This window comes from Salvelinus fontinalis, chromosome 27 (assembly GCF_029448725.1).
Source record: "Salvelinus fontinalis isolate EN_2023a chromosome 27, ASM2944872v1, whole genome shotgun sequence".
Lineage (NCBI taxonomy): Eukaryota > Metazoa > Chordata > Actinopteri > Salmoniformes > Salmonidae > Salvelinus > Salvelinus fontinalis.
In genome coordinates, this window is record NC_074691.1 from 17734774 (window position 1) to 17748793 (window position 14020).

At 44.9% G+C, this 14020-nt stretch overlaps 1 protein-coding gene across 1 annotated transcript; it reads left to right on the top strand.

The window, feature by feature from the left end:
• On the top strand, positions 1-2419 carry LOC129825709 (cdc42 effector protein 3-like). The gene has a single exon (XM_055885894.1). The coding sequence runs from the start codon at positions 1-3 to the stop codon at positions 604-606; it is 606 nt and encodes a 201-aa protein (XP_055741869.1). The 3' UTR covers positions 607-2419.
• The last annotated feature ends 11601 nt before the right edge of the window (positions 2420-14020 follow it).

The window sequence follows — 14020 nt, forward strand, 5'->3', positions numbered from 1 at the left end:
ATGCCTCTGAAGACTTCCCTGTACTTAAAATCGGCCACCATGCGCTGGCCCCCCAAGCAGAAGCGCCGTGAACTGCTGTCAGTCAACATGATCAGCCTACCACTGGGCGACTTCCGTCACCTCTCCCACATCGGATTGGATGCCCACGGTGATACCTTCGGCGACCTCACAGCCTTCCACCGGACTGGTAGTCTCATCCTCCACAGCTCTCAAAGCCACCAGGACCTCTACTCCAAAGGGATCGCCCCACCCCCACCCAAGCCCCCACGACTCCTCAGCCCAGAAGAGATGGATGCGCAGTCCGCCGAAACCAGAACCCTTCCCCAGGCTTTCAGGCACAAGTGCCACTCCCTGCCTTTACTGGATGATGTGGAGCATGATGGGTTGTACCAACAAGAGGAGGTAAAGCAGAAGCAGGAAGAGGAGGGAGGGTTAACGATGGGTCCGGATGGATTTGAATTGAACGCGGCCCCCCAACAGGTCCCTTGTCTACCAGTGGAGGCCTCTCCAGTGGTCGAGGAAGACTCGTCTTTTTCCCTGAACCTTGACCTGGGGCCATCCATACTAGAAGATGTCCTGCAGGTGATGGACCAGCTTTACCAGTGAGACTTTGAGAAGGGTGGCCCTCAGAACAAAATCTATTACAATCACATGTATGAGGGCCTTTCAAGAAACCCAAGACACTGTACCAGACACTGTACATAGGGAGAACTCTAAACTCCTTCCTTTCTAATGGGAATTGAAAGAGGTTGTGCCATTGATGGACAAATGGGCTGAATCATTGTCAACTGTCAGGATGCTAATCGGCACAATTGTTTTCAATCACTGCATACATAGAGGACAGTTTGTATAATATTTCCTTCTTTTGCATGCAATATAATATAGAGGGATGTGTCATATCTGGGTCAACGCTTTGGACATTTATCCTTCTCAGGTGAAAGCTCTGAGCCAATGACACTCCACTCCACCTGGGTCATGTGACCTAAGGACAGACGATGCCACATATTTGTATCTAGAGGAGACATGTTGTGAAAGGTAAAAAAGACAGACTGTAAACTATGAGACAGAGCTGTGAGACAGACATTTGTGACTGAAGCTTGTCTGACAACTTCTGTGGTGAAACACTGAAAGAACACTGGTTGCTTTTTCTTTTCGATGTTTAGGCCTACTATACAGGGATAATGAGAACTAGCACTCCCATAGTATCTAAGTCAGCTACAGTACGACTCACTCGAATGTATACGTATAGAACTATTTCTTGTTTTTCTTACCAAGTACTCAAGGGGAAAGTTCACCAACAGACCTTTATGAATATACTACTGTAGAAGTCTTTATGACATGGTTTATGGCGTGACTGTGAATAGTATCAGCCTATAAAAGTTTCTTCGGAAAAGCAAAGATCACCAACAATCCTTTTCCCATATCATAATATGTTAGATTAAAGTGGAGCATGAACTCTGCCCAGCACAATGAAATCACATTGTGTTTATACTCTATAGAATAAGCTTTCATTTGTGAAATAAAAACCAGAAAGCTAAGATAGTGCTTACTTTTTGCATCTGAGACACTTTATTCTTTAACATCACTGCTACCTCCTGGTGGCCCATTTTGTAACAACTATCACATCCATTTGTCTTTCTACACCACCCGAAGAAGATATTTCACAGCCTTATATTGGCCGGTATGTGCATCTTCATTACTTCATGGTCCAGTGGGTCAATGTCCATTATTTAAATATATTAGTTTTATAAATCTCCCTCAAGCTTTTTGATAGAAACTATCAAGAATAATCCAGAGCAATTTACAGTTGAGTGCCTAATTGTTGTTACTTTTTCGTGCTGATCCCCCATAGGAATCAAACCCAGAACCCTGGCATTGCAAGCACCATGCTCTACCAACTGAGCCACTCGGGACCACACAGCTACTTTGCCCCATAACAAATATACATTTAATAAGATCTATACTCAGTATGGCCATCCATGTTATTAGTATGCTTTCTTTATTTATCACACTCATTTCACTCCCTGTATCCTATGTAATATCCTCCATTTTGTTCCCTCGACTCTTGTGATTCATGCAATCTCAACAATGGGACTGAGGCACAACCACACCAATTATTGTGTTCTGCATCTGTGTGAGATAACATGAATCAGCTTGTCTGTGGAAGATACACTGTGTTTACCTACTGCTAACCCATTCAAATACACCGCTGTTCTCGACAAGTCTGCCTTTTTTAGCAGACTCTCCTTCACAGGCTTGGTAGAAGCCTGGCTACGGCATAGGTTGTCAGAAAACCCACACTGTTTCAAAATCATCTGTTGTGAATGTTGACATGGCCATTGTATTGGAATAATTCATCCAGGCTACTGTCTTATCATCTGGGTTGGCTTAAATAAAGGTAACTGATTGAGGTACCTGATGAAGGGTTATAGTACAGTTTTAACAAATCAAATTGTATTGGTCACATACACATGGTTAGCAGATGTTAATGCGAGTGTAGTGAAATGCTTGTGGTTCTTGTTCTGACAGTGCAGTAATATCTTACAAGTAATCTAACAATTCCACAACAACTACCTAATACACACAAATCTAAAGGGATGGAAAAAACAATATGTACATATGGATGAGCGATGGCCGAGCGGCATAGGTTAGAGGGTATAAGATACAGTATATACAGTTGAAGTCGGAAGTTTATACACCTTAGCCAAATACATTTAACTCCGTTTTTCACAATTCCTGACATTTAATCCTAGTAAAGATTCACTGTTTTAGGTCAGTTAGGATCACCACTTTATTTTAAGAATGTGAAATGTCAGAATAATAGTAGTGATTTATTTCCGCTTTTATTTATTTCATCACATTCCCAGTGGGTCAGAAGTTTACATACTCAATTAGTATTTGGTAGCATTGCCTTTAATTTTTTTAACTTAGATCAAGTGTTTTGGGTAGCCTTCCACAAGCTTCCCACAATAAGTTTGGTGAAATTTGGCCCATTCCTCCTGACAGAGCTGGTGTAACGGAGTCAGGTTTGTAGGCCTCCTTGCTTGCACACGCTTTTTCAGTTCTGCCCACAAATGTTCTATAGGATTGAGGTCAGGGCTTTGCGATGGCCACTCCAATACCTTGACTTTGTTGTCCTTAAACCATTTGCCACAACTTTGGAAGTATGCTTGCAAGCCTCCCCCTTTTTCCTCCAAACATAACAATGGTCATTATGGCCAAACAGTTCTATTTTTGTTTCATCAGACCAGAGGACATTTCTCCAAAAAGTACAATCTTTGTCCCCATGTGCAGTTGCAAAGCGTAATCAGGCTTTTTTATGGCAGTTTTGGAGCAGTGGCTTCTTCCTTGCTGAGCGGCCTTTCAGGTTATGCCGATTATAGGACTCGTTTTACTGTGTATATAGATACTTTTGTACCTGTTTCCTCCAGCATCTTCACAAGGTCCTTTGCTGTTCTGGGATTGATTTGCACTTCTCACACCAAAGTACATTCATCTCTAGGAGACAGAACACGTCTCCTTCCTGAGCGGCATGAAGGCTGCATGGTCCCATGGTGTTTATACTTGCATACTTTTGCTTGTACAGATGAACGTGGTACCTTCAGGTGTTTGGAAATTGCTCCCAAGGATGAACCAGACTTGTGGAGGTCTAAAAAAAAAAAATCTGAGGTCTTGGCTGATTCCTTTTGATTTTCCCATGATGTCAAGCAAAGGGGCACTGAGTTTGAAGGTAGGCCTTGAAATACATCCACAGGTACACTTCCAATTGACTCAAATGATGTCAATCAGCCTATCAGAAGCTTCTAAAGCCATGACATCATTTTCTGGAATTTTCCAAGTTGTTTAAAGGCACAGTCAACTTAGTGTATGTAAACTTCTGACCCACTGGAATTGTGATACATTGAAATAATCTGTCTGTAAATAATTATTGGAAAAATTACTTGTGCCATGCACAAAGTAGATGTCCTAACCGACATGCCAAAACTATAGTTTGTTAACAAGAAATTTGCGGAGTGGTTGAAAAACAAGTTTTAATGACTCCAACTTAAGTGATGTAAACTTCCGACTTCAACTGTGCATATGAGATGAGTAATATAAGATATGTAAACACTGTTAAAGTGGCATAATCTAAAGTGACTAGTGATCCATTTATTATAGTGGCCAATGATTTGAGTCTGTATGTAGGCAGCAGCCTCTCTGAGTTAGTGATTGCTGTTTAACAGACTGATGGCCTTGAGATAGAAGCTGTTTTTCAGTCTCTTTCAGCTTTGATGCAACTGTACTGACCTCGCCTTCTGGATGGTAGCGGGGTGAACAGGCAGCGGCTCGGGTGGTTGTTGTCCTTGATGATCTTTTTGGCCTTCCTGTGACATCGGGTGCTGTAGGTGTCCTGGAGGGCAGGTAGTTTTCCTCCGGTGATGCACTGTGCAGAGCTCACCATCGTCTGGAGAGCCTTGAGGTTGAGGGCAGTGCAGTTGCCTTACCAGGCGGTGATACATTCCCAACAGGATGCTCTCAATTGTGCATCTGTAAAAGTTTGTCAGGTTTTTAGGTGACAAGCCAAATTTCTTCAGCCTCCTGAAGAACGGGTACATCCTGCTGGAGTTTCTGCCTATAAGATGGCAGGAGCAAAATGGAGTCGTGGTCGGATTTGAGGCTGTTCTGAAGCCAAAAGGGGGAGGGGGTGTTCCCAATGTTTCTTATACTCAGTGTGTGATCGAAGAATGTTGCTCTTATACAGTCTGTAATGGGATCTGTATTTGGAACTTTTGTGCTGAAATCATGAGAAATAATGATTGCAGTAAGCACGACTTAATGTTCACACACCCACGGCTGAAAAATCTATTCAGCTTTTATCAAATTTGGAAGTTAAAGTAGTGTGCCTTTTACAGGCGCATTGACACAAAAGTTCCAAATACAGATCCCATTACAGGCTGTTTAAGAGCAACATTTTCCGATCACACACTGAGTATACCAAACATTAGTAACCCCTTTTGGCTTCAGAACAGCCTCAATTCGTTGGGGCATGGACTCTAAAATGTGCCGAAAGCATTTCACAGGGATGCTGGCCCATGTTGACTCCAATGTTTCCCATAGCTGTGTAAAGTTGGCTAGATGTCTTTTGGGTGGTGGACCATTCGTGATACACATGGGACACTGTTGAGCGTGGAAAAACCCAGCTGCGTTGCAGTTCTTGACACAAACCGATGTGTCTGGCACCTACTCCCAACGTTCAAAGGCACTTAAATCTTTTGTTTCGCTCTTTTGTCTTAGCTTTCATCTGGATTCAGCTGGTCAGTCTGTCATGGAAAGAGCAAGTCTTTTTATTGTTTTGTACATTCAGTGTATATGATGGGTAGGACAACCCGATAAAGTTGATATTTGGAGAGTTGTGGTTTTCTGCTGTTACACAGTCTGACTGTGTGATTGACTAACTTTGAACCTGAATCGTCTGTGTCCCAAGACTGTGTTAGCCCGCGGAGCTAAAGCCTAGTGGCCAACTCATTATAATTGATCAGTTTGCTGTTTTAAAGAGAAAGGCAAGGTGTCTAAGTAATCCTATGGTGCTTTGATGGACATCTTTCTGTAATGTGCATTGAATGGACCCACTCACAACAAACAGATGATCCATTATCAAAACTGGCATGGGCACATTGGTGCATGAGTGAGGTTTACACGGGCAGATAGCCTGTAGCAATTCAATTGCAATTCTGGAGCGGTTAAAAATCCCTCAGTGTACAGAGTTAAGAGCCCAACGGACAAGAGTTGTCTCAGCTTTTATAATCTTTGTCTACATGGTAGTTTAGCAGGTGTGTGAGATCATGATGGGAACATAGCGTACAGACAAGTGATGACGCCAGTTTTGTTACTCCTTTCTGCTGATAGAATTGTCACTGCTGCTCAAGCTAGCCTCTGTTCTCTTCATATCTCCACACAACTGTGCCCTTGAAAGATACAAAAATAACAGGATTGACCAGAAACTGGTCACTGTCAGACGGCCCTTTGTCTTTGGTCGCTTGACTAAGTTACTCGGAAACAAGAGAAGAAAAAACACTAGCTTCTTTTTCCATGAGAGAAACAGACAGTGGAAATGTACAGCTTTAAGGCTCATACAGCGCATGTGCTTAACAAAGTTTGTCATTTTTTCCACCATAGTTTCCTGGCCTGGTACGGTGGTCTGTCAGTGGCTATTAAGGGTATCCTTAGGCGGACTGTGAACCTGGGGTCCAAGCTCTGCGGGCTGCAGTGCAGGGGGCTTCATGGCCTCTGATAAACGAGCAAGGGACAAGGCCAAGTGCATCATAGAGGACCCCACTCACAATATTGCCCAATGTTTTGAGCTGCTGCCCTTCAGAAGGACATTAAAGGTTCAAATGTTCAGCAAGAATAGGAGCAAGGAGAGTTTATTTCCATCAGCCGTCAAGCTGCTGAACAGTGGGACATAGGACAGATGCAGGGCCAATATGTGGTCGTACAGTAGCCTGCAGGGGCTTTGAATATGTCAAAATGTGTGTTACTTGTGTACTAACTTTCCAGTTTCCCGTACTGCATGTTTTATATATATTTTGTATTTGTATGCTGTCGTCACAAAAATAATTTCCATGTAAATGGACCATAAGCTGTATCACGGTGTCTCGGGGGGTAGCAAATGTGGCAAACAGTGCACCAGTGTTGTATGGAGGTGCTTGTCGACCTGAGATGCTTCCCGCTGAGCAGCTGTATCACGGTGTTGCCATTCTTTCCCGTCCCGTTATTTTATTTCAAGTAGGATAGTAGCCTACACAAGAAATAACGAATATTGATAACCATCTAGATGTCACCTTGATACAGTCTACTCAATGGGGAGTGCATAAATGACAACAATACCGGGACACAGTGTCCTTTTGGTTCCGCTTGCCAAGCACTGTTGTCCCACAACGTGGGAAGTAGCTACCTCGTGTCAGGGTTGCCAGGTCTAGCAACAATTTCTAGCCCAATGGGGGAGGGCGAGAGGGGTGTGTGTGCGTTGAGAGCACTGGTTGAGAGAGTGCTGTAGCAGAGGCATCTGAGTCACGAGACCGCATCATGCAGGGTTGTCTCGTCCCATTACCTCTGAAAACCCACCTACAAGGCCTGCAGGTGGTAAGGGTAGGTAACAACACATCTGCCACGCTGATCCTCAACACTGGGGCACCTCAGGAGTGCGTGCTCAGTCCCCTCCTCTACTCCCTGTTCACTCATGACTGTATGGCTGACTCCAACACCATCATTAAGTTTGCCGACGACACAACAGTGGTAGGCCTGATCACCGACAACGATGAGACAGCCTATAGGGAGGAGGTCAGACACTGCCAGGATAACAACCTCTCCCTCAATGCGATCAAGACAAAGAAGATGATTGTGGACTACAGGAAAAGGAAGACCGAGCACGCCCCCATTCTCATCGACGGGCTGTAGTGGAGCAGGTTCAAGTTCCTTGGTGTCCACATCACCAACAAACTATCATGGTTTGTAGGCTGGAGGCTGGATTGCTGGACTTCCGGGCGCCGAGCGAGATGGCTGCCTCGCTTCGCGTTCCTTGGAAAATATGCAGTATTCTGTTTTTTTATGTGTTATTTCTTACATTGGTACCCCAGGTGATCTTAGATGTCATTACATATAGTCGGGAGGAACTACTGAATATACGATTAACGTCAACTAACCACCGTTCCTACCAGGAATATGACTTTCCCGAAACGGATCCAGTGTTTTGCCTTCCACCCAATACAATGGACCTGATCCCAGCCGGCGAAGCTACTCGACGCCGTAAAAGGGGAAAACGTAGCGGTCTCCTGGTCAGGCTTCGGAGACGGGCATATCGCGCTCCACTCCCTAGCATACTACTCGCCAATGTCCAGTCTCTTGACAATAAGGTCGATGAAATCCGAGCACGGGTAACTTTCCAGAGAGACATCAGGGATTGCAACGTGCTCTGCTTCACGGAAACATGGCTAACTCAAAAGACGCTAACGGAGTCGGTGCAGCCAGCTGGTTTCTTCACGCATCGCGCAGACAGAAACAAACATCTTTCTGGTAAGAAGAGGGGCGGGGGGGTATGCCTCATGATTAACGAGACGTGGTGTGACCATCATAACAACACTCAGGAACTCAAGTCATTCTGTTCACCTGATCTAGAACTCCTCACAATCAAATGTCGACCGCATTATCTACCAAGGGAATTCTCTTCGGTCATAATCACAGCCGTATATATTCCCCCCCAAGCAGACACATCGATGGCCCTGAACGAACTCTATCTGACTCTCTGTAAACTGGAAACCACACACCCTGAGGCTGCATTCATCGTAGCTGGGGATTTTAACAAGGCTAATCTAAAAACAAAACTCCCCAAATTCTATCAGCACATCGATTGTCCTACCAGGGCTGGCAAAACTCTGGACCATTGTTATACTAACTTCCGCGACGCATATAAGGCCCTCCCCCGCCCTCCTTTCGGAAAAGCTGACCACGACTCCATTTTGTTGATTCCAGCCTACAAACAGAAATTTAAACTACAAGCTCCCGCGCTCAGGTCTGTTCATCGCTGGTCCGACCAATCTGATTCCACGCTTCAAGACTGCTTCGATCACGCGGATTGGAATATGTTCCGCACCGCGTCCAACAACAACATTGAAGAATATGCTGATTCGGTGAGCGAGTTCATTAGGAAGTGCATTGACGATGTCGTACCCACAGCAACGATTAAAACATTCCCAAACCAGAAACCGTGGATTGACGGCAGCATTCGCGTGAAACTGAAAGCGCGAACCACTGCTTTTAACCAGGGCAAGGTGACCGGAAACATGACCGAATACACACAGTGTAGCTATTCTCTCCGCAAGGCTATCAAACAGGCTAAGTCTCAGTACAGAGACAAAATTGAATCGCAATTCAACAGCTCAGACACAAGAGGTATGTGGCAGGGTCTACAGTCTATCACGGATTACAAAAAGAAAACCAGCCCCGTCGCGGACCAGGATGTCTTGCTCCCAGACAGGCTAAATACCTTTTTTGCCCGCTTTGAGGACAATACAGTGCCACGGACACGGCCCGCTACCAAAACCTGCGGAATCTCCTTCACTGCAGCCGAGGTGAGTAAAACATTTAAACGTGTTAACCCTCGCAAGGCTGCAGGCCCAGACGGCATTCCCAGCCGCGTCCTCAGAGCATGCGCAGACCAGCTGGCTGGTGTGTTTACGGACATATTCAATCAATCCTTATCCCAGTCTGCTGTTCCCACATGCTTCAAGAGGGCCACCATTGTTCCTGTTCCCAAGAAAGCTAAGGTAACTGAGCTAAACGACTACCGCCCCGTAGCACTCACTTCCGTCATCATGAAGTGCTTTGAGAGACTAGTCAAGGACCATATCACCTCCACCCTACCGGACACCCTAGACCCACTCCAATTTGCTTACCGACCCAATAGGTCCACAGACGACGCAATCGCAACCACACTGCACACTGCCCTAACCCATCTGGACAAGAGGAATACCTATGTGAGAATGCTGTTCATCGACTACAGCTCAGCATTTAACACCATAGTACCCTCCAAACTCGTCATCAAGCTCGAGACCCTGGGCCTCGACCCCGCCCTGTGCAACTGGGTCCTGGACTTCCTGACGGGCCGCCCCCAGGTGGTGAGGGTAGGTAACAACATCTCCACCCCGCTGATCCTCAACACTGGGGCCCCACAAGGGTGCGTTCTGAGCCCTCTCCTGTACTCCCTGTTCACCCACGACTGCGTGGCCATGCACGCCTCCAACTCAATCATCAAGTTTGCGGACGACACTACAGTGGTAGGCTTGATTACCAACAACGACGAGACGGCCTACAGGGAGGAGGTGAGGGCCCTCGGAGTGTGGTGTCAGGAAAATAACCTCACACTCAACGTCAACAAAACAAAGGAGATGATTGTGGACTTCAGGAAACAGCAGAGGGAGCACCCCCCTATCCACATCGACGGGTCAGTAGTGGAGAAGGTGGAAAGTTTTAAGTTCCTCGGTGTACACATCACGGACAAACTGAATTGGTCCACCCACACAGACAGCGTTGTGAAGAAGGCGCAGCAGCGCCTCTTCAACCTCAGAAGGCTGAAGATATTCGGCTTGTCACCAAAAGCACTCACAAACTTCTACAGATGCACAATCGAGAGCATCCTGTCGGGCTGCATCACCGCCTGGTACGGCAACTGCTCCGTACACAACCGTAAGGCTCTCCAGAGGGTAGTGAGGTCGGCAGAACGCATCACCCGGGGCAAACTTCCTGCCCTCCAGGACACCTACACCACCCGATGTCACAGGAAGGCCATAAAGATCATCAAGGACAACAACCACCCAAGCCACTGCCTGTTCACCCCGCTATCATCCAGAAGGCGAGGTCAGTACAGGTGCATCCAAGCAGGGACCGAGAGACTGAAAAACAGCTTCTATCTCAAAGCCATCAGACTGTTAAACAGCCACCACTAACATTTAGCGGCCGCTGCCAACATACTGACTCAACTCCAGCCACTTTAAAAATGGGAATTGATGGAAATTATGTAAAAATGTACCACCAGCCACTTTAAACAATGCCACCTAATATAATGTTTACATACCCTACATTACACATCTCTTATGTATATGTATATACTGTACTCTATATCATCTACTGCATCTTGCCATCTTATGTAATACATGGACCACTAGCCACTTTAAACTATGCCACTTTATGTTTACATACCCTACAGTACTCATCTCATAGGTATATACCATACTCTATACCATGTACTGCACCATTGCCTATGCCGTTCTGTACCATCACTCATTCATATATCTCTATGTACATATTCTTTATTTCTTTATCCCTTTACACTTGCGTGTATAAGGTAGTAGTTGCGGAATTGTTAGGTTAGATTACTTGTTGTTATTACTGCATTGTCGGAACTAGAAGCACAAGCATTTCGCTACACTCGCATTAACATCTGCTAACCATGTGTATGTGACTAATAAAATTTGATTTGATTTGGTCCAAACACACCAAGACAGTCGTGAAGAGGACATGACAACGCCTATTCCCCCTCCAGGAGAATGAAAGATTTGGCATGGGTCCTCAGATCCTGAAAAATTTATACAGCTGCACCATCGAGAGCATCCTGACTGGTTGCATCACCGCCTGGTATGGCAACTGCTCGGCCTCCGACCGCGAGGCACTACAGAGGGTAGTGCATATGGACCAGTACATCACTGGGGCCAAGCTTCCTGCCATCCAGGACCTCTATACCAGGCGGTGTCAGAGGAAGGCCCTAAAAATTGGCAAAGACTCAAGCCACTCTAGTCATAGACTGTTCTCTCTGCTACCTATTTGCATTGTGTCGTGTTGTATGCAAACAAAGTCAAATCCACTGTGCTGATGGGCAGAGGGGTATCCTAAGAAGAAAGCTAGATCTACTCAGGGTTTTCTAAAGCTAACCAGCTTCAGTTAGCTTCACATTCCAGCTCAGGCTTCATCCGTACTACGACCGTGGATATTGCTCGTCCGCCTGCCACAAACTCTAGCAGGATTGTAACTAGGCTTGCATGTCGCACATGGCTAGTCGAACTCTGAACCATTAATCCAGGGGCAAGTCAGTGACACATTTTCATTGGTGCCGAATTAAAAATGAAAGAAAAGTTATCTTGCAAATTCAGCAGGTTATGGCGTGAAAGAAGCTTTTAGAAGTGCCCTCTTTATTTTATTACGTATTGTTAATGCTGTCTTTGGAGTGCTTATCAATGCAAAAGCACCTTTTTCATCCACTCCTATCTATATATTTTTTTATTAAGTCATACAAAGTTGATACACTGGCTGAAGTTTAAAATGCTTTCTGTCATTACTAAATGTGTAATGTGATATTTTGACAACCGTTTCCCCCCCCCAAAAAAAAAACATTTGATTAGTAAAATATTTTATTAGTTGTCTTCCTCGAATGAAGGGGATGATGACGCTATCTTTGCAAGAGGGAGGGAATCTGATTTCTTTGGTCCTCAACTCCCAGCTCAGCCGTGAGTTAGCCTGCCCTGGAGCAATTTAGAATAGTTGCCATAGCAATGTACCTGGCTAAAAGGTGAGCCCCTTTCGTATGACCGGTTTTCCTGAGTTTAACTCAGAGTTGACCAAAGTTACCTCGCTAAATCGTCAAACCTGCTTTGTATGATACCCCTCTTGTCTGTGTCACTGTCTGTGTTTTTTGCAGTAGGATTGGATAGAGCACAATCACTGCAGGTGTGTATCCCATTCCCGTGTTAGTGGGCAAGTGAGCATTGTCAAATCAAAACCCAACCTTAAAGTAAGTCATGATGAACTCACTTACAAAACTCAGTTTTGTACAAGACTGACATTATTATCAACAAAATTATCCTATTTACAACTTGTACATTTTGACACTGTAATACGTTTCTGACTAATATTGATGCCACATAGCCCGTTTTCTATTTGATAAGTTGTTTTGCCTTCAGTTGTGCTTTAAGCCGCGGCAAAACGCATCATCATGAGGACGTGGCAAGTGACACTTTGCTTCTGGAAAATCCTATATCTTGAAAACTTGACTGCTGATATGCAAAACATTTTGGGACTGTATCAACAGTGGACTAGCAAAAAAAAAAATCCACTCAGTTTTCTTTTTCTTCTAACGCAGGACATCAATGACAAACGATGTAAGGAATAATAGCGCCATTTTGTGACAGCAGGGCTATTACCTAGAGTAGCCAATATTAGGGTGAAAGTCAGTAAGCACACGGACACAACGCATACAAACAACAGTACAACCATCATGACTACTTTTAATAAAAAATAAAAAAATCTGTTTTATTAACTGAAAATGCACAATTATTTGTAACAGTGAAATATGACTCATCCCCTGGCTTTAAAACAGAAGTCCAAACTCTCATGGTAAGGTAGTTGCATGGTTAGTAACCTCATCCAAAGAGGAAAAGGTGAAGTGAGAGATTTTGCTCACACCAAAATCTGTCCAAAATTAGCCCAATTAATTTCTATGGGCTTAATATACCAACCTAGGCGTGTCGCCTGCCTTCCCGCCTTTGGGACAAAAACTCCCATTGTTAGTGCAGAGACATGAGCATCTCGTCATTATACACAGACCTCTGCTTCATCCCCAGGCTATTGCGCACAGCGCATATAAGCCATATTGTCATATAAGCCATATAAGCCATATATAACCATATTGTCAACCACTCAGAGGTGAGAGGTATTGTTGATTCTTTCTGCTCAGAGGCCAAATGCAAGCACTCCAGCAATCACTGACTGGAAACGAGGATGCTGCTCTCAGATGCAGGCTAGGCCATGTATATGGTCATATGCAGCAGTGTGTAAGGAGGGAGATTCCGAGATGTGAGAAGTGTGCAGAAGGGCATGGGACAAAGGAATGTCTAGTATCGGTGGAAAAACTGTGTGTCAGTTGGGTACCAATGTTGCTGGGGATCAGAAGTGCCCGGTGCGAGAGAGACAGGTTGAGGTTGCCAGGGTCAGAGTAGAACAGAAGGTGTAATATGCTGAGGCAGTGATGAGAGTAGAGGATGATGGGTCAAGGGTGAATAGTTGGTCTAGGCCAATACAGAGTGATACAAATTTTTACTTCAGTGAGGTTGGCTTCTTAGCATTCATTGCCATGGTTATCACATGTACCGCAGAAATGGAATGTATATGTCGATGCCTGATGAAGACCTAAGGGTCGAAACGTTAAATAAATATCACCTAGGAGCATGGGCAGCAGTGTGCAGCATTTTCCTTTCTGTTTTCCAAGTATGTGGGTGTACAATGTTTTACTGCAGAAGAGTATAAGGTACCTTTCAATCTACTTCGCTCCATCTATTACCACGTGCCTGTCCTCCCCAATTAAGGCGCCACCAACTTGTGGTGTAGGGTTTTTGTATCACAAAACGTAACGTGATCGACCACACACTCCCGCACAGTAGGCGGCGGCATGCACAAACAAAATGTGCAAGCGCCATGATATCAAAGAAGAACCACT

Bases quoted from the DNA above. Each gene is read 5' to 3' on its own strand.
- LOC129825709 (XM_055885894.1), top strand. From the start codon at position 1: ATGCCTCTGAAGACTTCCCTGTACTTAAAATCGGCCACCATGCGCTGG.